Genomic DNA, 27,053 nt, shown 5'->3' on the forward strand with positions numbered 1-27,053 from the left:
AAAAAAAAAACTCACAGTGAGGGAAGAAGAATTAACTATGCCAAGCAACAAACAAAATCGAGGGAACAAGATCAACAAAGACACTATGACACCTCCAAAAAAACAAAACACTCCAAGCCAAGATTATAAAGATGATGAGATAGAAGAAATGCAAGATACGGATTTGAAAAAAATTATGATGAGAACATTTAGAAGTTTTCAAAAGCAAATTCTTGAACTACAGAGATCCTTATTGGACAGGATAGAAAATCTCTCTCGTGAAAATGAAATTTTAAGGAAGAATCAAAATCAAATGCAGAAACTAGTAGAACAGGAAAGTGTGATAGTGAAGAGAAATCAAAATGAAATGAAGATCAAATGACAAACACATCAGAGTGTCTAAAAAACAGAGTCAGTGAAACACAAGAGAGAATATCAGACTTAGAAGACAGAGCAGAGGAAAACATACAGTCAAACCAAAGAAAAGAAAAGGAAATTAGAAATCTAAAAAATATTGTTGGGAATTGTGGGGAGCAACTGGGAGCAGCTCGGACTAGACTAAGTTACTGGAATTAAGACTTATTCTATGCATCTGCTCTCCCACAATATGGCGCTGAGAAGGGAGAAGCAGCTTCTACACAGGTGCCTCCAGTTCAACCAATAAACTGTAGGACCTACTCCTGATTGGAGGAGAGCAGCGTACTCGGCGTGTGGGTAGCAGAGTTGGGATTGGTGGAAGAGGACTATAAAGGAGGAGAGAGACAACATGCACCAGGAACATCTAAGGGGAACAACTATCTGAGGGAACACCTGTGCAGCCCCCGAGAGAGCCGGCCGGTGGTGTGCCGCTCCCCCGCGGAAGTGGGGAAGGTGGCAGGGGGAACCGCCCTTCCACGGAGGTGGAAGGGTCGGTAGCCAACCCGGGAAGAACCAGCAGCAAACCCGGGAAGGGCCGAGCAGACGAAAGAGCAACGCAGGGTCCTGTGTCGTTCCTCCACGAAGAGGGGGAGCGACAGGAATCTACAGGATACTATTAAAAAAAAAAAAAAAAAACAACATTCGAGTTCTAGGAATTCCTGAAGGCATGGAGAGAGAGAAAGGATTGGAAGGCCTTTTTAGTGAGATACTAGCAGAGAACTTTCCAGGATTGGAGGACAGAGAAATCCTTGTAAAAGAAGCTCATAGAACCCCTAGTAAACATGACCAAAAGAGATCCTCACCACGACACGTTGTAATTAAACTCTCCACAGTGAAACAGAAAGAAAAGATCCTAAAATGCGCAAGAGAGAAACGTCAGATTACTCTCAGAGGATCTCCAATTAGACTCACAGCAGACTTCTCATCAGAAACACTACAAGCTAGGAGGGAATGGCGAGACATAGCACAGGTGCTAAGAGAAAATTTTCCAGCCCAGAATATTATATCCTGCTAAGCTCTCATTTGTGAATGAAGGTGAAATAAAGACCTTTCATAGCAAACAGAAATTTAAAGAGTTTGCCTCCACTCGTCCGGCCCTGCAAAAGATGCTTAAAGATGCGCTACACTCAGAAACACAGAAACATGGCAATCAATATGAAAGAAGGAAAAGGAAGAAAACCTACCAGTAAAAGAGCATAGGAAGCTCAAAGAATATACTAGAAAATATCTCCAGGAAAATGGCAGGGCAAAGTCACTATGTATCAATAGTCACATGAAACGTTAATGGAATTAACTCTCCAGTTAAAAGGTACAGACTGGCTGAATGGATTAAGGAACAAAACCCAACTATTTGCTGCCTACAAGAAACACATCTCTCTAACAAAGATGCATGCACACTGAGTGAAAGGTTGGAAAAAGATATTCCATGCCAACAGAAACCAAAAAAAGCAGGTATAGCCATATTAATATCAGACAAAATAAACTTTAATACAAAAACTGTTAAGAGAGACAGAGAGGGGCACTATATAATGATTAAGGGTTCAATTCAACAGGAAGATGTAACTATTATAAATGTATATGCACCTAATTACAGGGCACCAGTCTATTTAAAAGATATGTTAAGGGACTAAAAGGGAGACTTAGACTCCAATACAATAGTACTGGGGGACTTCAATACTCCACTCTCAGTAATAGACAGATCATCCAGACAGAAGATCAACAAGGAAACAGCAGATTTAATCGACACTATTGCCCAAATGGATCTAACAGATATCTACAGAACTTTCAACCCTACATCTACAGACTTCACATTCTTCTCAGCAGCGCATGGAACCTTCTCTAGGATTGATCACATACTAGGCCATAAAGCAAGTCTCAGCAAATTCAAAAGAATTAGAATCATACCATGCAGCTTCTCAGACCACAGCGGAATGAAGTTGGAAATTAGCAACTCAGGAACCCTAGAGAGTATGAAAACACATGGAGACTGAACAACATGCTACTGAATGAAAAATGGATCACACAAGAAATCAAAAGAGAAATGAAAAACTTTCTGGAAGTAAATGAGGATAACAACACAACATATCAAAACTTATGGGATATGGCAAAAGCAGTATTGAGAGGCAAATTTATAGCAATGGGTGCCCATATCAAGAAATTGGAAAGGTACCAAATAAATGAGCTTTCAGCACATCTCAAGGACCTAGAAAAACTGCAGCAAACCAGACCCAAATCTAGTAGGAGAAGAGAAATAATTAAAATCAGAGAAGAAATCAACAGGATTGAATCCAGAAAAAAATTACAAAAAAATCAGCCAAGCGAAGAGCTGGTTTTTTGAAAAAATAAACAAAATTGACACACCATTGGCACAACTAACTAAAAAAAAGAAGAAAAAAGAACCAAATCAATAAAATCAGAGATGAAAAAGGAAACGTAAAACTGACACCACAGAAATTAAATGAATCATCAGAAACTACTACAAGGACTTGTTTGCCAGCAAACAGGGAAACCTATGACAAATGGAGAGATTCCTAAACACATGCAATCTACCTAAATTGAACCAGGAAGACATAGAAAACCTAAATAGACCAATAACTGAGACAGAAATTGAAACAGTAATAAAGGCCCTCCCAACAAAGAAAAGCCCAAGACCAGATGGATTCACTGCTCAATTCTACCAGACATTTAAAGAAGAACTAACTCCAATTCTTCTCAAGATATTCAGAACAATCGAAAAAGATGGAATCCTTCCAAATTCTTTCTATGAAGCCAGCATCACCTTAATTCCTAAGCCGGAAAAAGAAGCAGCATTGAAAGAGAATTACAGACCAATATCCCTGATGAACACAGACACAAAAATCCTCAATAAAATTCTCGCCAATAGAATGCAACAACACATCACAAAGATCATCCACCCAGACCAAGTGGGATTTACCCTGGCATGCAGGGATGGTCAACATTCGCAAATCAATCAGTGTGATACACCACATTAACAGACTGCAGAAGAAAAACCATATGATTATCTCAATAGATGCAGAGAAAGCATTTGATAAAATTCAACACCCTTTCATGATGAAAACTCTAAGCAAACCTGGTATGGAAAGAACATTCCTCAATACAATCAAAGCAATTTATGAAAACCCACGGCCAACATCCTATTGAATGGGGAAAAGTTGGAAGCATTTCCACTGAGATCTGGTACCAGACAGGGATGCCCACTCTCACCACTGCTATTCAACATAGTTCTGGAAGTTTTAGCCAGAGCCATCAGGCAAGAAAAAGAAATTAAAGGAATACAAATTGAAAAGAAGAAGTCAAACTATCCCTCTTTGCGGACGATATGATTCTTTACTTAAGGCATCCAAAGAACTCTACTAAGAGATTATTGAAACTCATAGAGGAGTTTGGCATAGTGGCAGGATATAAAATCAATGCACAAAAATCAACAGCCTTTGTATACACAGCCAATGCCACGGCTGAGAAAGAACTTCTAAGATCAATCCCATTCACAATAGCTACAAAAACAATCAAATACCTTGGAATCAACTTAACCAAGGATGTTAAAGATCTCTACGATGAGAATTACAAAATCTTAAAGAAAGAAATAGAAGAGGATACCAAAAAATGGAAAAATCTTCCATGCTCATGGTTTGCAAGAATCAACATCATCAAAATGTCCATTTTCCCAAAAGCAATTTACAGATTCAATGCAATGCCAATCAAGATACCAAAGACATTCTTCTCATATCTGGAAAAAATGATGCCGAAATTCATATGGAGGCACTGGTGACCTCGAATATCATATCTTCTCCCTGATCGGTGACAACTGACTGAACACCAACAAGGAAACCTGTTGAAGTGACATGGACACTATGAAAAACGGTGACTTGATCAGCCATAGCCCTGACTGTTGATGTACAACTTAATACGTTATCCCTCTTAGTATTTTTTCTTTGTCTGTTCTACTTAATACTATTGGTTTAATTCTGTAATTAATACAAAGTGTTGAAATTTAACTGAAAAGTGATGTGATCCCTGTTAAATATAAGAGTGGGAATAAGAGAGGGAAGAGATGTACAATTTGGGACATGCTCAAGCTGACTTGCCCCAAACGGTAGAGTTAGAAACATACCAGGGGATTCCAATTCAATCCCATCAAGGTGGCATGTGCCAATGCCATCTCACTAGTCCAAGTGATCAACTTCAGTTTACAATTGATCATAATGAAAGGACTAAGAGTCAAAGGGATCACATAAACAAGACTAGTGTCTGCTAATACTAACTGATAGAATAAAAAAAAGGGAGAGAACGATCCAACATGGGAAGCGAGATACACAGCAGACTCATAGAATTGCGGATGTCCGAAACAGCACCCTGGCCCAGAATCAGCCCTAAAGGTATTCGGATCCTGCTGAAAAGCCCATGAGAGTATTTCATGCATGGAAAGCCAAGACACCCTGGAAAAAAATGACCTAAATGAAAGATCTCTGTGAGTGAGATCCCAGTGGAAAGAACAGGTCTTCAAAGAAGGAGGTACCTTTCTCTGAAGGAAGGAGATAACTTTCACTTTGACTATGACCTTGTCTAAATAAGATAAGAGTCGGTGAACTCAAAAGGCTTCCATAGCCTTGGAAACTCATGACTGGAGCATAGGGAGATTACTGATGCCTTAAACAGGAGTGTCAATTTGTTAAGTCAACAACAGGAGTCACTGTGCACTTACTCCTCATGTAGGATCTCTGTCCTAAAAGTGCTGTACATTGTGATTTAATGCTATAATGAGTACTCAAGCAGTATTTTACACTTTGTGTTTCTGTGTGGGTGCAAACTGTTGAAATCTTCACTTAATGTATGCTAAACTGATCTTCTGTATATAAAGAGAATTGAAAATGATTGTTGATGTGAATGGAAGGGGAGAGGGAGCGGGAAGGGGAGGGTTGTGGGCGGGAGGGAAGTTATGGGGTGGAAGCCATTGTAATCCATAAGCTGTACTTTGGAAATTTATATTCATTAAATAAAAATTTAAAAAATGCAAAAAAAAAAAGATTTGGTGATACTGTGATTCTGGTGGTGGTGGGGGAAGCAGAGTATGGTTTCTCCTGAGCTGTGATATGAGGTTAGGTCTTTGAGGTATAGAATCATAAGATCATTCAGGCCTAATATAATCTTGATATTTTACTCTGAGATAAGCAGTCACTGGACATTTTATAGCTTGGAGTGATGTGATCTGATCTTCATTTGCAAAGAATCACTCTGGCTATTTTATGGACAATGGATTACAAGGAACTAAGTGTTGAAACAGGAAGACTGGTTAGAAGGCTACTTCTCTATTCCAGGCAACAGATGATATTTATTTGATCAGAGGTACAAGCAGTGGAGGTTGTGAAAAGTGGAATTATTTATTGAACATTGAAGATTATTTACATAATCCAATTTACTAAATATCTCGTGTCTCATGTCACAGTCTCGTGATCCCCATTTGCTAGCTGTATCCCTAGCACTAGAATAATATCTAGCACAAAAGAGGTGTACAATAAATATTTACTGAAATAAATTTGTGAATAAATCAATGAATGTGCATCTTCCATGGGGCAGTGGCAATGCTGTGGGATTGTGACAAGGGCTATAATAAAGACCAGGAGAATGTCTAGTTATAGCTTCCTACTACAAGACAGCTTATATTCAAGTGTGGAAACAGTCCCCCTCCCAGCTTTGGAAAAGAATGAGGAGCACTTACAAAGAAGTAGAAGGAGTTAGAATGCAGGGTATTTCAATCTAGACAGTATATTTCTTAAGTACAGGGAATGTGACTTATTCATTACTGTAAGCTCGGTTTCCGGCACATGGTAAAAACTAAATATATGAATCAAGGGTTGAAATAAATGTTCAGAAGCCATGTCTTCTTCACCCTTTACTCTCAAACTCTAGCCTTAGTCACTCTATCATCTGAGCAGTTTCAAAAATAATTAAAGAGCCAGTGCTTTAGTACAGCAGTTTAAGAAGCCATCGTCTCATATCAGAACACCAGTTTGAGTCCAGCCTGCTCCACTTCGGATCCAGCTCCCTGCGAACAATGGCCTAAGTACTTGGACCGCTGCACCCACATGGGCAACTGGGATGACGTACCTGCTGCTTTCTTAAGCCTGGCCTAGTCTTGGACGTTGCAGCCATCTGAAGAATGAATCAGTGAATGGAGAAGATTCTCTCTCTCTCTCTCTCTCTTTCTCTCTCTCTCATCTATCTCTTTCAAATAAATAAATAAATATTTGAAGATTTAAGAAATGACTAATTTTTTACAAAGCCATTAGAGAGACCAGCATTGTCGAGTAGTGGGTAAAACAACTGCCTGAGTTTCCAGTATCCAGTGTGAGCGCTGGTTTGAGTCCCAGCTGTTCCATTTCAGATCCAGCTTCCTGCTAATGGCCTCAAAAAACACTGGAGGAAGGCCCAAGTGTTTGGGCCCCTGCATCCACATGGGAAACCTGGAAGAAGTGCCTGGCTTCAGTCTTGCCTAGCCCTGACTATTGCAGCCATTTGGGGAGTGAGCCAGCAGATGGAAGATCTTTCTCTATCTGCCTTTACCTCTCTCTGTGTAACTTTTTAATAAATAAATTAATAAATTAATTAATCTTCTTTTAAAAGAGCACTTAAAATCATTTTAAAATATTGGGGCTTGGAGATGATGGTCAGGAGGGCAGTGGCTTCTGGTGACTATATGTAGATGATATTTTCTCTCAATATTAAGCAGTACTCACATCCTGAATGACCACACAAGGGAAAAATTGTCTCCTAGGCAATCAATGTACCTTTTACCGATACTGTTACTTACACACACACATATATATATATATATATATATATCCTGACTGTATAACCCCAATTACTATACTCACCCTACGGCCATGACCCCATGTGGCCAGGAATGGATTTCCAGGCATTTTTGTCTTTTGATCTTATCCCAATTCATAACAGTTGCATAGTCTCCTTCAATGTTCTGGGCAGAAAAAAACAATAAAAGTGTTAGTGATCTGGCCTATAGACCAAATATCTGAGGTTTTGATGTAGGCTCCCAGGATTCAATTACTCTCTTCCTCAAGTAATACAACCAGTCCTCCTGCTAAAGTTTTATCTGTGCACAGAGCCTCTATTTCTTAGCTTCCCTTGAAACTAGATGTGGCTTAGTGACTATATTCGGGATAATTAAATTTGAGTGGAACTTCCAAATATAACTTCAGTATAATTACTTAAATGGAAATTTCTAGGGGTCAGTGTTTTGGCACAGTGTTTTAAGGCACTGCTTGGAATGCCCACATTCCATACCTGAATGCTGGTTCAACTCTCAGTTATACCACTTCTAATCCAGCTCCCTGTTCAAGTGCTTGAGTCACTGTCACCTGTATCTGAAACCCAGTAGCAGTTGTTTGCTCCTGATTTTGACCTGGCTTGGGGGATAGAAGATCTCAATATTCTCTCTCTCTCTCTCTCTCTCTCTCTCTCTGTCTAAATTCATAAGGTATAACTAGAGGTTATTGATTTGTAATTTCCTCTTGCAATATAATTGTTTACAGCTCAAAAGCCCCCCCATAAATTTTGGTATGATATGTTTAATTTACATTCATTTTGATGTATTTTATAATTCCATTTTTAACTTTTCTTTGACTCTGATTTAGCAGAGATTTAGCAGGGATTGTATTGGGATCCCTTGGCATGATTCTAACTCCACCATTTGGGGCAAGTCCGATTGAGCATGTTAATTTATACATCCTTTTGAATTTTCCAAATTTCTGCTATTGATTACTTATTTCATGCCACTGTAATTAAAGTGCATATTTTGTGTGATTTCAAGTATTTTTAAGTTCACTAAGGCTTCTTTCATGGCTGTATAGATGGTTAATTTTAGAGAATATCCCATGTCTATCTCAGAAGAATGTGTGTTTTGGTGTTGTTGGGTAAGCAGTTCTATAGATATCAGCACAGCTTACTTGGTTTATAGGGTAACCTGATTATTCTTTTTTTATTTTTTTAATTTATTTTTTATTTAGTAAATATAAATTTTCAAAGTACAGTTAATGGATTACAGTGGCTTCCCCCCCCTAATTTCCCTCCCACTCACACCCCTCCCATCTCCCGCTCCCTCTCCCATTCCATTCAAATCAAGATTCATTTTCAATTCTCTTTATATACAGGAGATCAATTCAGTATATATTAAGTAACGATTTCATCAGTTTGCACCCACACAGAAACACAGAATGTAAAATACTGTTTCAGTACTAGTTAGAGCATTACTTCACATTGGACTACACATTAAGGGCAGATCCCACATGAGAAGTAAGTACACAGTGACTCCTGTTGTTGACTTAACAATTTCACACTCTTGTTTATGGCGTCAGTAATCTCCCTAGGCTCTAGCCATGAGTTGCCAAGGCTATGGAAGCCTTTTCAGTTTTACGACTTCGATCTTATTCCGATAGGGTCACAGTCAAAGTGGAAGTTCATTCCTCCCTTCAGAGAAAGGTACCTCCTTCTTTGATGGCCCCGTTCTTTCCAATGGGATCTCACTTGCAGAGATCTTCCATTTAGGTCTCTCTCTTTTTTTTTTCCAGGGTGTCTTGGCTTTCCATGCCTAAAATATCTCATGGACTCTTCAGCCATATCCGAATGCCTTAAGGGCTGATTCTGAGGCCAGAGTGCTATTTAGGATATCTGTCATTCTGTGACTTTACTGTGTATCCCGCTTGCCATGATGGATTGTTCTCTCCCTTTTTGATTCTATCAGCTAGTATTAGCAGACACTTGACTTGTTTGTGTGATCCCTTTGACTCTTAGACCTATCAGTGTGATCAATTGTGAACTGACATTGATCATTAGACTAGTGAGATGGCATTGATACATACCACCTTGATGGGATTGTATTGGGATCCCTTGGCATGATTCTAACTCCACCATTTGGGGCAAGTCCGATTGAGCATGTCCCAAATGATACATCTCCTCCCTCTCTTATTCCCACTCTTATATTTAACAGGGATCACTTTTCAGTTAAAATTTAAACACCTAAAAATAATTGTGTGTTAATCACAGAGTTCAACCAATAGTACTAGAACAAAACAAAGAGAAAATAATAAAATGGATAAAGTATTATATTGTACATCAACCATCAGGACAAGAGCTGATCAAGTCACTGTTTCTCATAGTGTCCATTTCACTTCAACAGGTTTCCCCTTTGCTGCTCAGTTAGATGTCGCTGATCAGGGAGAACATATGATATTTGTCCCTTTGGGACTGGCTTAATTCACTCAGCATGATGTTTTCCAGATTCCTCCATCTTGTTGCAAATGACCGGATTTCATTGTTTTTGACTACTGTATAGTATTCCATAGAGTACATGTCCCATAATTTCTTTATCCAGCCTACTGGTGATGGGCATTTGGGTTGGTTCCAGGTCTTAGCTATTGTGAATTGAGCTGCAATAAACATTAGGGTGCAGACCGCTTGTTTGTTTGCCAATTTCATTTCCTTTGGGTAAATTCCAAGGAGTGGGATGGCTGGGGTGAATGGTAGGGTTATATTCAGGTTTCTGAGGCATCTCCAGACTGACTTCCATAGTGGCTTGACCAGTTTGCATTCCCACCAACAGTAGGTTAGTGTCCCTTTTTCCCCACATCCTCTACAGCATCTATTGTTGGTAGATTTCTGAATGTGAGCCATTCTAATGGGGGTGAGGTGAAACCTCACTGTGGTTTTGATTTGCAATTCACTGACTGCTAGTGATCTTGAACATTTTTCATGTGTCTGTTGGCCATTTGGATTTCCTCTTTTGAAAAATGTCTATTGAGGTCCTTGGCCCATCTCTTAAGTGGGTTGTTTGTTTTGATGTTGTGGAGTTTCTTGATTTCTTTGTAGATTCTCGTTATCAACCCTTTATCTGTTGCATAGTTTCCAAATATTTTTTCCCATTCTGTTGGTTGCTTCTTCCCTTTCCTGACTGTTTCTTTTGCAGTACAGAAACTTCTGAATTTGATGCAATCCCAAATGTTAATTTTTCTTTGGCTGCCTGTGCTTCTGGGGTATTTTCCAAGAAGTCTTTGCCAGTACCTATATCTTGCAGAGTTTCTCCAATGCTCTCTAATAATTTGATGGTGTCGGGTCATAGATTTAAGTCTTTAATCCATGTTGAGTGAATTTTTGTGTAAGGTGTAAGGTAGGGGTCTTGCTTCATGGTTCTGCACGTGGAAATCCAGTTTTCCCAGCACCATTTATTGAATGGACTGTCCTTACTCCAGGGATTGGTTTTGGATCCTTGATCAAATATAAGTTGGCTGTAGATGTTTGAATTAATTTCTGGTGTTTCAATTCTGTTCCACTGGTCTACCCATCTGTTTCTATACCAGTACCATGCTGTTTTGATAACAACTGCTCTGTAGTACGTCCTGAAATCTGGAATTGTGATGCCTCCGGCTTTGTTTTTGTTGAACTAGATTGCTTTAGCTATTCGAGGTCTCCTGTGTCTCCATATGAATTTCAGCATCATTTTTTCAGGTCTGAGAAGAATGTCTTTGGTATTTTGATTGGTATTGCATTGAATCTATAAATTGCTTTTGGGAGAATGGACATTTTGATGATATTGATTCTTCCAATCCATGAGCATGGAAGATTTTTCCATTTTTTGGTATCCTGTTCTATTTCTTTCTTTAAGGTTTTGTAATTTTCATCATAGAGATCTTTAACGTCCTTGGTTAAGTTGATTCCAAGGTATTTGATTGTTTTTGTAGCTATCGTGAATGGGATTGATCTTAGCAGTTCTCCCTCAGCCTTGTCATTGCCTGTGTATACAAAGGAGTTGATTTTTGTGCATTGATTTTATATCCTGGTACCTTGCCAAAATCTTCTATGAGTTCCAATAGTCTCTTAGTTGAATTCTTTGGATCAGTTAAATAAAGAATCATATCATTTGGAAAGAGGGATAGTTTGAGTTCTTCCTTCCCAATTTGGATCCCTTTAATTTCTTTTTCTTGCCTAATAACTCTAGCTAAAACTTCCAGAACTATGTTGAATAGCAGTGGTGAGAGTGGCATCCCTGTCTGGTACCAGATCTCAGTGGAAATGCTTCCAATTTTTCCCCATTCAATAGGATGTTGGCCGTGGGTTTTTCCTAGATTGCTTTGATTATATTGAGGAATGTTCCTTCCATACCCGGTTTGCTTAGAGTTTTCATCATGAAAGGGTGTTGAATTTTATCAAATGCTTTCTCTGCATCTATTGAGATAATCATATGGTTTTTCTTCTGCAGTCTGTTAATGTGGTGTATCACACTGATTGATTTGCGAATGTTGACCATCCCTGCATGCCAGGGATAAATCCCACTTGGTCTGGGTGGATGATCTTTCTGATGTGTTGTTGCATTCTATTGGCGAAATTTTATTGAGGATATTTGCGTCTCTGTTCATCAAGGATATTGATCTTAATTCTCTTTCAGTGCTGTATCCTTCTCTGGCTTAGGAATTAAGGTGATGCTGGCTTCATAGAAAGAATTTGGGAGGATTCCCTCTCTTTCGATTGTTCTGAATAGTTTGAGAAGAATTGGAGTTAGTTCTTCTTTAAATGTCTGGTAGAATTGAGCAGTGAATCCATCTGGTCCTGGGCTTTTCTTTGTTGGGAGGGCCCTTATTACTGTTTCAATTTCTGTCTCAGTTATGGGTCTATTTAGGTTTTCTATGTCTTCCTGGTTCAATTTAGCTAGATTGCATGTGTCCAGGAATCTCTCCATTTGTCATAGGTTTCCCTGTTTGCTGGCAAACCAGTCCTTGTAGTAATTTCTGATGATTCTTTTCATTTCTGTGGTTTCTGTTGTTATGTTTCCTTTTTCATCTCTGATTTTATTGATTTGGTTCTTTTCTCTTCTTTTTTTATTTAGTTGTGCCAATGGGGTGTGAATTTTGTTTATTTTTTTCAAAAAACCAGCTCCTCGTTTGGCTGATGTTTTGTAATTTTTTTTTGAATTCAATCCTGTTGATTTCTTCTCTGATTTTAATTATTATAGATTAATTATTATAGATTAATTATTATAGATTTCGGTCTGGTTTGCTGCAGATTTTCTACATCCTTGAGATGCACTGAAAGCTCATCTATTTGGTGCCTTTCCAATTTCTTGATGTAGGTTCCTATTGATATAAACTTTCCTCTTAACACTCCTTTTGCTGCGTCCCATAAGTTTTGGCGTGTTGTGATGTTATCCTCATTTACTTCCAGAAAATTTTTGATTTCTCTTTTGATTTCTTCTATGACCCATTGTTCATTCAGGAGCATGTTGTTCAATCTCCATGTGTTTGCGTAGGTTCTAGGGATTCCTGAATTGCTAATTTCCACCTTCATTCCTTTATGGTCTGAGAAGCTGCATGGTATTATTCTAATTCTTTTGAATTCCTGAGACTTGCTTTATGGCCTAGTATGTGGTCAATCCTAGAGAAGGTTCCATGTACTGCTGAGAAGAATGTAAATGCTTTATGTGTAGGATGAAACGTTCTGTAGATATCTGTTACAGTTACCTGATTATTCTACTTCCTTATTGTTCTTCTATCTAGTTGTCCTATGATTGACTGGCTTTTATTCCCCATGTTTAGGACACAGTTCGTTAAATAGATACCCCTGAGGTAGGAGATATTATTTATTTTTAGGGATAATCAGGACTGAATGAGGACTACGTGGTAGAATTATATTTCTCTTTTTTGTTGGTCTGCAAGGACACCTTGCAATGATTTCTTATATCTAACCCTGCAGTGACTTTGTTGACTTCACTGACTACTGTTCAGGAAATATTATTTGGATATTATATGGAAAAACTAGTTTTGTGGTGAACTCCAAGCCCAAGTACGAGGATTGTGGATAATTCCACTCATTTTGGAAGACTTTTAAGAATAAGCATCTTAGGCTCCTTTGAGCAAGACCTTGTGCTCTCCATAAAACCAGTGATTGGATTTGAAAGTGGGATTGGTTAGGCTAAGTCAGCAGTCTGTTTGTTGGTCTTTCAGTACTAATATTAACAGCTGACATTTATAGTTTGCAAAGTACTATTTCAAGTGCTGTATGTTAATTATTACAGTGGGAAAAAATATCTTGTCAGCTTATTTGGAAATTTGAAACCCTAACATTTTAGGGGTTACCAATTTTCTAATGGATATAAGCTTTTGATAAGGCCACAAAAGCCCTGGTTTTGAGCTTCAACTCCTCCAGTGTTGGCTCTGTGATCTTTGGTAAATCACATCACAGAGCATGGCCTCAGTTTTCCTGTCTGGGTGACTTTATTTCATACTTTCCTAGGGCCTTTACATCATTCTAATTCTCCATCTCCCACCTTTTCTTATTAGTTGGTCTCTTGTTCTTGGCAAATCTCTGGGTTCTGTCTCTTATATCACTCCAATAGGGAATGCAGTAACCACAGAAACTGTTTCTTATCTTGTAACTCGGACCCATGGTGAGATCAGACAATACTTACCACAATACCAGGTTCATCTTGCTCCTTTGTCACCTCCATTTCATCAAGCAATCTAATCAGTGGATCCTTCCGGGATTCAGTGCTGTTATGGAGAAAAATAAACTTTTTTTTGAATTTCACTTTCAACATAATTTTAGGAACTGATTTTATTTATTAATATTTCTGAAGTTGACAGACCATAATTGCATAGAACTTTGGATGCTGGCAAGATAGTGAATTAGAGGTATCTAATGCCAGTATCTACCACAGAAGAAACAAAACAGGAAATAAACAACTACAAGTTTCACCATACAAAAGGAGAGCATAAGAGTACAGCAAAGGAGTGACAGATATTCTGTGGAGCAAAGAAACTCATAATGACCATATAGAGAAGGGAAGAAGACAACTTTCCCCTACCACCCCATTTCCCTAGTCAGATTCAGCTCAGAACCATGGTGGTTTTCTCCCCACAGAAGAAAAGTAAGCAAGAAGCCCCCAATAATCCTTATCATCTCTACAAATACTTATAGTCTTCACTACTGGATAATCCTAGTGTTTTGGGCCTAGATGCCAGATTAGGATTTCACACAGCTACAGTGCTGCAAGAATGAGTCTACATTGTACAGGGACAAAGACTGAAACCCATGGTGAAAGCTATTACCATAAAATTCCATCTTAAAACCAGAGTCGCTGCTTGAGTTAGCCCTGAATGACCTGGAGCCTGTGCATGTCTTCATCCTTGAGGTTCTACTATCAGGGAACAATGCTCACACATATGGTAGTACACCATTCCCTATATAAGCTGCTGCAGCTCCCTATCCTATGGGAACAAGCTGCCTAGAAGTCATTCTATTTTTCTCATCCCATTTGTGGATGGTACTTGCCCTTGATTACAATGAAATACCTCCCAACAAAGAAAGACCCAGAACCAGATGATTTCTTGGCTGAATTTCTACCAAAAGATTAAAATAGCTATTGGTATTAATACTTCTTAACTTCCTACACAACATAGAGGTAGAAAGAATGTTTCCAAACACATTTTAGGAGGTCAGCATCACACGTATATATAAGACAGACATCATGAGAAAATAAATATGCAGGCTAATATTTCTTATGAACATGTATGGTAAATTTTTCAATAAATTATTAGGAAATTGGGGCTGGTGCTGTGGCTTAGAGGGTAAAGCTGATGCTGGCAGTGCTGGCCATCGCATATGGATGTGGATGGCTCCACTTCCAATCCAACTCTCTGCTATGGACTGGGAAAGCAGTAAAAGATAGCCCAACACCTTGGGCCTCTGCACCCACATGGGAGAACCGGAAGAAGCTCCTGGCTCCTGCCTGGCTTCGTGTTGGTGCATCTCCTGCCATCGTGGCCATCTGGGGAGTGAACCAGTAGATGGAAGACTTCTCTCCCTCTCTCTCTCTCTCTCTCCTCTCTCTGTGTAACTCGGAATTTCAAATAAAATAAATAAATCTTAAAAAATGAAAATAAATTATTAGGAAACTGACTTCAACAACACATTAAAAAGATGGTAAATCATTACTAAGTGGGATTTGCCTGTGGCATATAAAGCTGGTTTTGCACCTGCAAATCAAACAATGTAATACATCACAGTATCACAATGAATGACAAGAATGGCAATGAACATCTCAATTGATGCATAAAATGGATTTGATAAAATTCAATATCTTTTCTTTATAAAAACTCTTAACAGTTATGTTATGTAAGGAGAGTTCCTCAACAGAATAAAGACTGCTTTTGAAAAACTCACAGTTCACATTATAATTAATGAGCAACAACTAAAAAGTTTTTGCAGTAAGATAAGGTACGAGGCAGCAACATCTACTCTCACTACTTCTGTTCAGTATAGTACTGGAAGTACTATAAAGAACAATAAAACAAATAGAAGAAATAAGATTTCCAAATCAAGAAGCAAGAAGTAAAATTATCTTGTTTTGCAGATAACATGATCCTTTGTGCAGAAAACTCAAGATTCCACAAGACAAAGTTAAAATGAATAAATTAGTAAAGTTTCAGTATACAAAATCAACATAGAAAAATAATACTTCTATACACAAATAATCATACTGTTGAAAAACACATCAAGAGAACAATCCCATTTATGTAGTATTAAAAATTAAAATATATAGTAATAAAATTGAGGTGAATGATCTGTCTGTTGAAATTGTAAGACCCTGATGAAAGAAAATGAAAAGAAACAAGTAAGTGAAAACATACCCCATGTTGATTGGGATTTTTGATATTGTGAAAATATCCATTATACCCAAAGCAATACACAGATGTAATACACTCCCTACTCAAACTTCAGCAGCCACTCTTCATTGAAACAGAAAAAAAAAAAAAACTAATCCTGAAATTTGTATTGAAATACAAAAAAAAATAGCCAAAACAACATGAAGGTATGATATTTCATTATTTAAAATTATTTTATGGTAAAGCTATAGTAATCAAAACAATACAGTACTGTAATAAAACAGAAACAAAGACCACTGGAACAAAATACACAGTTTAGGAATAAATCCAACCACATACAGTTAATAAATTTTCAACAAAGACAACAAGAAGACACAATGTTGAAATGATCATCTCTTCAACCAACCTGGATTTCCACATGCAAAGGAATGAAACTAGATACTTAGTTTACATCATACACAAGCATAAACTGAAAATTAATAGAAGACCTAAATATAAAACTTGATGCCAGGCTGGTGCCGCAGCTCACTAGGCTAATCCTCCGCCTTGCGGCGCTGGCACACCGGGTTCTAGTCCCGGTCGGGGCGCCGGATTCTGTCCCGGTTGCCCCTCTTCCAGGCCAGCTCTCTGCTGTGGCCAGGGAGTGCAGTGGAGGATGGCCCAAGTGCTTGGGCCCTGCACCCCATGGGAGACCAGGATAAGTACTTGGCTCCTGCCATCAGATCAGCGCGGTGCGCCGGCCGCAGCGCGCTGGCCGCGGCGGCCATTGGAGGGTGAACCAACGGCAAAGGAAGACCTTTCTCTCTCTGTCTCTCTCTCTCACTGTCCACTCTGCCTGTCAAAAAAAAAAAAAAAACACCTTGATGCCAGATAACTCCTAGATGAGAATATATGAGAAAAGCTCTTTGACATTGGTCTTAGCAGTTATTTTTCAGGTATCACACTAAGAGATCTGGCAACAAAAGCAAAAATAGATAGAACTAAATAAAATCTAAGAAACTTCTGTAAAAGTCATGTTCAAAGAAATAAAAAAAAATTATGAATGGGGAAATATATATGAAAACTTCATATCTGAGAAGGCATTAATATTCAAAAGTGATAAGGAATTCTTATGCATAAATATCAGAAAAACAAATAACCTGGTGAAAAAGTGGGCAAAAGGCATAAGCATACACTTTGTAAAGATATATAGCTGGCCAACAGATATATGAGTGAGCACATGACATCACTAATCATCAGGGAGATGTAAATTAAAACCACAATGAGAGTTCACTTTACACCAGTTAAGTGGGCTATTATCACATTGATAAGAGATAACAGTGGTTGGGGTAGGGATGCAGTAAAGAGGAACACTAGTAACTATTAGAAGTAATGTAAATTAGTACACCCATTATAGGAAATGATGTAGATGTTCCTAAAGAATTTAAAAATAACACTATCATATGAACCAGCAATGCCTTATCTGGATATATTCCCAAAGGAAATGAAATCACAAACTTATAAAGAAATCTGCTCTTCCATATTCATTGTAGCACTATTCACAAAAGCCAAGAAGATATGGAAATAATACACACACACACACACACACACACAATTCATATTCATGAGGGGGATTTTAAAAGTTCATGAGAAATTGAATAAAAAGATAATGAGGGGATCAAAGTTGTGGCACAGTGGGTTAAGCAGCTGTCTGCAATGCTGGCATCCTTAGGGGTCATTGTCCTGGCTGTTCCACTTCCCATCCTGTGCCCTGCTAATGTGTGTAGCAAAGCAGCAGAAGATGATAGAAGTCCTTGGGCCCCTGCACCATGTGGAAGACCGAAGTTCCATGTTTCTGGCTTCGTCTTGGCCCAGTCCCACCTGTTGTGGCCATTTAGAGAGTGAACCAGCAGATGATAGATCGATCTCTCTCTGTGTCTCTCCCTGTCTCTGTAATTCTGCCTTTTAAATAAATAAATATTTATTTTTTGGAATTACAGACTGCAGCTGCTCTAGCTCCACATTGCTTTGGAAAAGTTAAGTGGGAAAACAGCAACATCGACCCCCTCCCACAACATGATCATTGCAGACTCGCAGCCCCAACTACAGCAGAATTCCACAGGCCTCACATCTATTAAATCTGATTTCAGAAGTTGATTCAGATTAGAGTGACTGCTTTGCTCCAAAAAGGAACCCATATTAAACTCCTCCACAATCTCCAGAACTCAAGCTGTTCCAGAACAACCATTGCTAGATTCTGTTCTTTCTTAGGAGCCAACAGGAAGCCTCAGATTCTACCAGAAGCCCTTGATACCAGTGCACTCACAGGGCAGAGAACAGGCCCCTTAGCATCCTGAAGATGAGGTATTGAGATGCACCAGAGCAGAGGTCAACTGAGCCCTGTGGGATCTTGAGAAGTTTCCTTCCATGTCTCTTGGTTCAGAGACCTAGGCTTCCAATATACACATTATGGCGTCAGCCTTGCTCAACCCACAGGACCTGGTGAAGTTCCCCTGTCTTTGTCTTATGACTTAAGGCTTTCACTAAGCAGTGCAAAAGTGGTGTAATGACACTTGCTCATCCCATGTGACCTGGAAAAGTGCCCCTTCTATATTTCATGGTTTAAGACTCTTGGCAGCCAGTGCACAAGTCCCAAGATCACCCTTACCCTGTGGGACTTAAAGATTTTGTCTCTGTACTATAGATCAGGGCTCAAGGTTGACAGTCCATAAGGCCAGCATCAACTGCACATGTCACAGGGCTTGGAGATCACCCCCCATATTCCTCCTGCAACTCTAAAACTGCAGTTGGTGGTACCAGTAAACCCAGTGCCACACACTTGCCTATTGAGAATTAGGGACATTCCAATCCCACAGCTCCAGGATTGTGAGCTTCAGTGACACTCATGCTCACACTGATGTAAAGGAATCTGTATCCCTCAGCTCTAAAACAACAGTTATTGGTGTCACAAGCTCCAGAACCACTGATTCTCAGTCACTGGGAAATGAGTATGATCTCATCTGTCTTGAATCTTTGGAACTCTGGCTGTTAGGTATAATCACTGGAGTCACCAAGCTGGTTGCCAGGGCCCAATTCCTAGTATAAACTATGCTTGTCTTGTACCTGGGAATAGTCCCACTTGTATCCTATGGCTGTAATATCATGTAGGTTGCTGCCATAAATCACATAATCACCTGTAGTTATACCATAGGACATAAATAAGCTCTAATCCATGGTTCCTGGCTCCAACACTGCAACTTTCTGTGCTATAAGCCACAGTATCCCCATTTATGCACTGCAGGACCTGGGGGTGGTCCAATCTACATCCCATAGCTCCAGGGCCATTACATACTAGAGTACTACAAGTCCTGGAATCACCAACACTTGCCAAGTAGTATCTGGGGACAGTCCTTTCTTATCCCACAGTACCAGGACTATGGTTACTGCCATCTCAAGCCCTAGTATAATTGATACTTAATTCCACAGAGCCTGAGAATATACACCTTTGGAAGCTCATGTCCAATGCAAAGTCACACCACTACTTGCATGAACTGCTGCAATCTAGACAAGTGTGCCACTTCTAGACACCACTGACGGTTGAAGAAATCATATGGAGCCTACATCGCTGCACTTACCTAGAACAAAAGCCAAAGCAACTATCTACCTAAAGTCTCACATTCCAAAAAAATGAAAAAATCTATTCCAACAAAAGTTATTCAAATAGAAGATGCGACAATTACATTAGATTGTGCACACCAACAAAGAGAAAAAAAAATGAAGAAGCAAGAAAGCAAGAAATCTCCAGAGAACACAACAGTTCTCCAGAAATATTTCTTGGTTAGAAGTAAATAAATGAAATGCATTAAAAAAGAAATGAAAAATACTGATCCTAAGGAAACTCTGAGAAATGCAAGAGAATGTGGATAAGTAATCCAAGGACATGAGGAAAATAATACATGAAGCAAATTTGATTTTCAACAGATAGAGCTGCAAAAATCAATCAGAAATATTGGAAATGAAAAATTCAACCAATGACTTTTTTTTGACAGGCAGAGTGGACAGTGAGAGAGAGAGACAGAGAGAAAGGTCTTCCTTTACCATTGGTTCACCCTCCAATGGCCGCCGCGGCCAGCGTACTGCACTGATCCAAAGCCAGGAGCCAGGTGCTTCTCCTGGTCTCCCATGCGGGTGCAGGGCCCAACCACTTGGGCCATCCTTCACTGTACTCCCGGGCCACAGCAGAGAGCTTGCCTGGAAGAGGGGCAACCGGGACAGAATCCGGCATCCCGACCGGGATTAGAACCTGGTGTGCCGGCGCCACAGGCGGAGGATTAGCCTATTGAACCGCGGCACCGGCCATCAACCAATGAAATTTTAAAATGCAACTCAAAGTGCAAAGACAGAATTAAAGAAGCAGACAGGGGTGGGGAAAGTCTGGCCCAGGGAATGCATAAGGCCTCCAAAATCACTTGATCTGTCCTTGCCAAGGCAACTGCAGGTGAGATTCAAAAAAAAATTTTTTTTGAGAGGCAGGGTGGACAGTGAGAGAGAGAGACAGAGAGAGAAAGGTCTTCCTTTGCCATTGGTTCACCCTCCAATGGCCGCCGCGGCCGGCGCACCGCGCTGATCCAATGGCAGGAGTCAGATACTTATCCTGGTCTCCCATGGGGTGCAGGGCCCAAGCACTTGGGCCATCCTCCACTGCACTCCATGGCCACAGCAGAGAGCTTGCCTGGAAGAGGGGCAACCGGACAGAATCCGGCGCCCCAACCAGGACTAGAACCCGGTGTGCCAGTGCCGCAAGGCGGAGGATTAGCCTAGTGAGCTGCAGTGCCGGCCGAGATTCAAAATTAAATAAATCTATACCAGGCTAAATTTTAAGTTGATAATAGTGTCTGGGTAACAAATGATGTTATAAATACCCAAATGATCATGTCAAAAAACTGTTCCCCACCCCTGAAGTAGAAGAAAGAATCTATGAACTTGAGGGCACGTCATTTGAAATAACTAAAAAATAGAGAAAATAACTAAAAGAAAGATGAAAGCCTATGAGACATATGAGACCTTGTTAATCAAACAAATATTTGCACTATAAGAACACCTAAAAGGAGAAGAGAAGGAAAAACAGATTGGAACTCTATTCAATGAAGTGCTGAAAGCCTCCCAATTCTTAAAAAAATATATGGAGGGCTGGAGCTGTTGTGTAGCAGGTAAAGACACCACCTGCAATGCCAGCATCCAAAATGGGCGCAATTCAAGTCCCGGCTCCTACAATTCTGATCCAGCTCCCTCTTAATATGCTGAGGAAGCAGCAGGAAATAGTCCAAGTCTTTGTGTCCCTGCAGCCATGTGGGAGAACTCCATGAAACTCCTGGCTCCTGGCTTCAGCCTTGCCCATCCCTGGCTGCTGTGGCCATTTGGGAAGTGAAGCAGTGGTTGAAAGATTCTCTCTCTCTCTCTCTCTCTCTCTGCCACTTCTCTGTAATTCTGACTTTTAAATACGTCTTTTAAAAAGTAAAAAAGAAAGAAAAATGGATATCCAGATCCAGGAAGCTCAAAAACCCCAACCAAACTCAATCAAAGCAGATCTTATGCAATTATATTATAGATAAAAGTTAAATACAAGAACCCTGAAAATAGTATAAAAAGCATCAAGTTACATATAAACAGCAGACTTTTCAGCAGACACTGTGCATCCCAGAAGAAAATGGGACAATATTTGTAAAGTCTTAAAAAAAGCACAATGCCTGCTAAATAAAAATATAAAAAATAGAAAGATAATAACAATTTAACACAACAGAAAACAACCAAAACTCAAAGATAAATAATAAGATACACAAGAAGGAAGAAAAGATATATAAAATTTTCAGTAAGTGATTAACAAAAAAGCAGTTAATTCTGACCTAATAATAATAATAACCTTGAATGTAAGCACATTAAATTCTCCAATCAATAGATATAGGATAACTGAATGGATTAAACAAACAAGACCCAAATATGAATACATGCTCCTTATAAGAAATTCACCCCATTCATAAATACATGGAGGTTGAAAGTGATGTTTAGAAAAAGATGCTCCATGCAAATGAAAGCCAAAAGCAAGTAGTAGCTGCTATACTCATATCAAAAAAGACATTTTAAATAAAAAACTACAAAAAGAGATAAATAAAGCCATCATATGTTGCTGAAAGGATCAATTCAACAAGAAGATACAATTGTAAATATATATGCATCAAACACCAAACCAATCAAATATAAAAAGAAAATATTATTAACTCTAAAGGGAGAGAGATTCACATACAATGATAGTCTGAGACTTTGGCAACCCATTGTCTTTAATGGGAAGAAAATATAGATAGAAAAACAGGAAAGAAATAGCAGAGTTCAATTATACTTTAAAGCAAATGAACCTAACAGATATTTGAACAACCTTTCAACAACAGCTAAAGATTTACAATATCCCTATCCACACATGGAAAAGGAAAGACTGTATTTTAGGTCACAAAACAAGTCTCAATAAATTTGTAAAAAATGAAAGCATATTGTATATCTTCTCAGAACACAAAATAATAAAACTAGAAAACAACAAAAAGAGCAATGAATGTTTACAAACAAATGAAGATTGAACAACATGGTTCTAAATGATCAATGGTTCATTTAGGAAACTGAAAAGGAAAAAAAATTCGTTGAAACAAATGAAAAAGAAAACAAAACTTATCAAAATTTGTGGGATACATCAAAAGAAGTACTAGCCTTAAGCACATACATGAAATAAAAAGAAATTTTTCATAGAAATAATATATGCACACACCTCAAGGGCTTATTTAAGTAAGAACAAATCAGAAAGGTGAGTTCCAAGATGGCAGAAGAGGGCAGTCTGCTCTAGGCTAGGTAAAATTAGTAGAAAAAAAGTAGAGAAAGTATACACTGAGGGTAAAATTGCAGGGGAACCTGCAGTTGGAGGTCTGTGAAAGTAAAGGGCACACAGCATTGAGCAAGGACACAACAAAGGAACCAGCAGCTTGGATATGGAAAAACTGCCCACCCTGATGAGCAAGGTAAGCTCAGACTGCGTGTGCCCATGTCACTGCTTATACAGCTGGAGAGAGATCCAAGTGGACTACACTGTCTTTGAGTCCGGCCCAGAACCGTGAGGGGCACAGGGCAACTGCTCAGCCAGAGGGGGAAAAAAGTGGTGTGTCTCTCTCCCCATAACCCCCTCCCCCAACACACACACACACACACACACACAAACAGCAATCTGTGGCTAGCTGTGGGAAGGCTGGTGTCATTTTTGGACATAAGCAGGTAGCAGCCATTCTCACTCTTGTGCCTGCACCCAGCAACTAATGGGGACACTCTCCCATCTGGTCATGGCAATTCAAGAGCAACTGGCAGGGATGATCTCCATCTTGCCATTTGCACTCACCTGGCAACAGGTGGGGAATGGGAGCCATTCCGACAGAAGAGAAGTGCCACCTGTGGGGACTCTTGTACTTTCCCTACAACATTGTGGAATGGGTGAGGCTGTGGCCAGTGGGTACGGTGCACACATGTGATCCAAGAATTTTTCCAGAGGGAAAATCCCATGTTCCTCACTGACTGGGTCTGGCTGGGAGGGTCAGGCTTGATCTTCTATGACATACGGGCAGAGGCTCTGGGAACCCCTCAGTCTCCTTGTGGATGGAACAGGTTAGTGGCATGGAGTGGACCCTCTTGCAATCTTTGACCATGTATCCCTGGGTGCTGAGACTGTGAAAACACTGACTATGTGGGAGGGGACAGGACATAACTGAGTTTCTCGAAAATCACTGGGAGCTGCTGCACATTCTAAGAGCTCCTTGGTTGCACAGAGCAGCTCATTTCGGTGGGAACCATGCTCCCAATGAGGACTACACAGATAATTTGTGTGGTTCATACGGTGATGCAGATGAGTGTTGAACACACTGGGGACTAACACCAAGACATTGCTCAGCTTGGAAGAAAGGAGGTGCGGGGGTGATCACACCAACAGAGGTGACCATTACCCTCTCTCCAGTTAACCAGAAGAGAGCTACCAAAACCAACTTGGGTGTTACCTTGGATACTCGCCCTACCCTGAAGCACTTACCAGAGCTCCCTGGCCACACCTACCACACACCACTTGGTATTCACTGAAAGTGAAGACATTCCACTAAGCCATGATGGCATAACTCAAAGATAAAAACTATCAGATAAAAAACAATAATTAACTCCACAAATGAATAAAAAAAATAAAGGTAGAAAATCAAGGAACAAGAATAAGGAAGAAACCATGACCCCCCACAAACACACAAATGAACACAACTGTATTTCAATATTAGAATTTCAAGATGGAGAGATTGATGAAATCCTGGAAATGACATTCAAAATGTTAATCAGGATTACTCAAAAGAAACCAGAAGCAAATCCATGAACTAAAGAAAAACATAAGCTATAAGAATGAAAAATTTTCTCATGAAATTGGGAATAAAAACAAATCAAAATGAAATATTAGTTATGAAAAATTCCATAGATCAAATAAAAATGCAGTGGAAACCCTTAACAACAGACTTGGTGAGGCAGAAAAATCTATGGAAATCATTTAATCAGACCAAAAACAAAACAAAACAAAAGAAGTAATTAGAAAACTTAAAAACAATGTTGGAGATTTATGGCATACTATCAAATGACATAACATACAGATCTTATAGGTTCCTGAAAGTGTGGAAAGAGAGAATGGACTAGAAGTCCTATTTAGTGAAATATTTACAGAGAACTCCACTAATTTGGAGAAAGAAAGGGACGCCCAAATATAGGAAGCACATAAATATTCTAATAGACATGACCATAAAAGACCTTCACCATGACACATTATAATCAAACTCTCTACAGTAAAACATAAAGAAAAATTCTAAAATGTGCATAAGAGAAATGCCAGATTACTTTCATAAGAACTCCAATTAGACTCACAGCTGACTTCTCATCAGAAACCCTACAGGCTAGGAGAGAATAGCAAGATGTATTCCAAGTCTTAAAAGAAACAAAAACTGTCAACCCAGAATACTGTTCCCTGCAAATCTCTTATTTATGAATGATGATGATGAATGATGATGAAATAAAGACCTTCTGTAACAAACAGAAATTGTCTAGCCTTACAAAAAATGCTAAAGGATGTGCTACACACAGAAAACACAGAAAGAAAACAATGATCATGAAAGAATATGAAAGCAGAAAATCCCACAGTAAAAGTAAAAAAGAAACTTCAAGTAAGCAATAGGGATATTCATGGGGAAAAAAAGGCAGGGCCAAGTCATTACTTATTAATAGTTACCTTGAATGTAAATGGCTTCAAGTCTCCAGTTAAAAGATACAGACTGGCTGAATGGTTAAGTAGCAAGACCCTACTGTTTGCTGACTACCAGAAACTCACCTCACCCACAAAGATACAAAAAGACAGAAAGTCAAATGACACAAAAAAGATATGCCATGCTAATGGGAAGCAAAAAAGGGCAAGTGTAGCCATCCTGATATAGGAAAAAATGGACTTTAAACACAAAAACTGTTAAAAGAGCAGAACAGGGCACTGTATAGTGATTAAGTGATCAATTCAACAGGAAGACTTGACTATAATAAATGTACACGCACCCAATTATAGGGTGCCTGATATTTAAAAGAACTGTTAATGGATCTAAAAGAGACATAGACTCTAACACAATAGTATGAGGGGACTTCAACATTCCACTTTCATGAATGGACAAATCCACCAGACACTATAAGCCAAATGACCTAAACAATACCTGCAGAACTTTTCACTCCACATTTGCTGAATACACATTCTTCTCATCAGTGCATGGAACTTTCTCTAGGATAGATAACATATTAGGCCATAAGGCATGTCTCAGCGATTCAAAATATTCAAAATTGTATCATGCATCTTCTCTAATCACAATGGATTGAATTTGGAAATCAACAACTCAAGAATCACTAGAACATATGCAAGCACATGGAGACTTGGAACATATAATTTACCAAAATTAAATACAAATACATAAAAATTAAATACAAAGATATAAAAAACTAAACAAACCAGTAACAAATATCAAGATTGAATAAGTAATTAAAATATGCCATCAAGGAGAGCAACAGGACCTAGGGCTTTAAACTTGAAGTATAGAAAAATCTTAAAGAATTAACTCCCATATTTCTCAAACTATTCTAGAAAATTGCAAATGATTGGTACTGCCAAATTCTTTTTATGAATCCAACATAACTCTAAACATTTATTTATTTATTTATTTATTTTTGAAAGGCAGAGTGGACAGTGAGAGAGAGACAGAGAGAAAGGTCTTCCTTTTTCCGTTGGTTCAGCCTCCAATGGCCACTGCAGCCGGCGCACCGCGCTGATCTGAAGGCAGAAGCCAGGTGCTTCTCCTGGTCTCCCATGGGATGCAGGTCCCAAGCACTTGGGCCATCCTCCACTGCACTCCTGGGCCATAGCAGAGTGCTGGCCTGGAAGAGGAGCAACCGGGACAGAATCCGGCACCCCGACCGGGACTAGAACCCGGTGTGCCAGCACCGCTACACGGAGGATCAGCCTATTAAGCCACGGTGCCGGCATCAACATTACTCTAATAGCAAAGCCAATGACACAACACAGAAAGAAAACTACAGAACAGTATTCTTGATGAAGATAGTTGCAAGAATTAACAACAAGATACTAGCAAACTAAATTCAACAATACATCAGCAAGATCATGCACTATGAACAAGTGGATTTTATACCAAATATGTACAGGTAGTTCAACATTTGCAAATCAATAAACATGATAAATCACATAAATACAAGGAAGAATAAAAACCATATAACCATCTCAATATCTACATTAAAACATTTGACAAGATACAACATCACTTCAGAATAAAAACTCTCAATAAAAAATTAAGTATATGAAGAACATACCTCAAAATAACAAATACTATATATGACAAACTT

The 27,053-nt window shown here is 39.1% G+C and overlaps 1 protein-coding gene across 6 annotated transcripts in view; it reads right to left on the reverse strand.

Moving 5' to 3' along the window:
* Window positions 1-27,053, reverse strand: part of LOC100358984 (vascular endothelial growth factor receptor kdr-like) — a 291,681-nt gene that overhangs the window by 18,598 nt on the left and 246,030 nt on the right. For all 6 annotated transcript variants that reach the window (XM_051827734.2, XM_051827731.2, XM_070067438.1 and 3 more), the window contains exons 29-30: window positions 13,886-13,967; window positions 7,290-7,390 (exon numbers count right to left, since the gene is read on the reverse strand). In XM_051827734.2, coding sequence (XP_051683694.2) covers window positions 7,290-7,390; window positions 13,886-13,967 — 183 coding nt within the window. The remainder of the gene's footprint in view (window positions 1-7,289; window positions 7,391-13,885; window positions 13,968-27,053) is intronic.

This window comes from Oryctolagus cuniculus, chromosome X (genome assembly GCF_964237555.1).
Source record: "Oryctolagus cuniculus chromosome X, mOryCun1.1, whole genome shotgun sequence".
Classification (NCBI taxonomy): Eukaryota; Metazoa; Chordata; class Mammalia; order Lagomorpha; family Leporidae; genus Oryctolagus; species Oryctolagus cuniculus.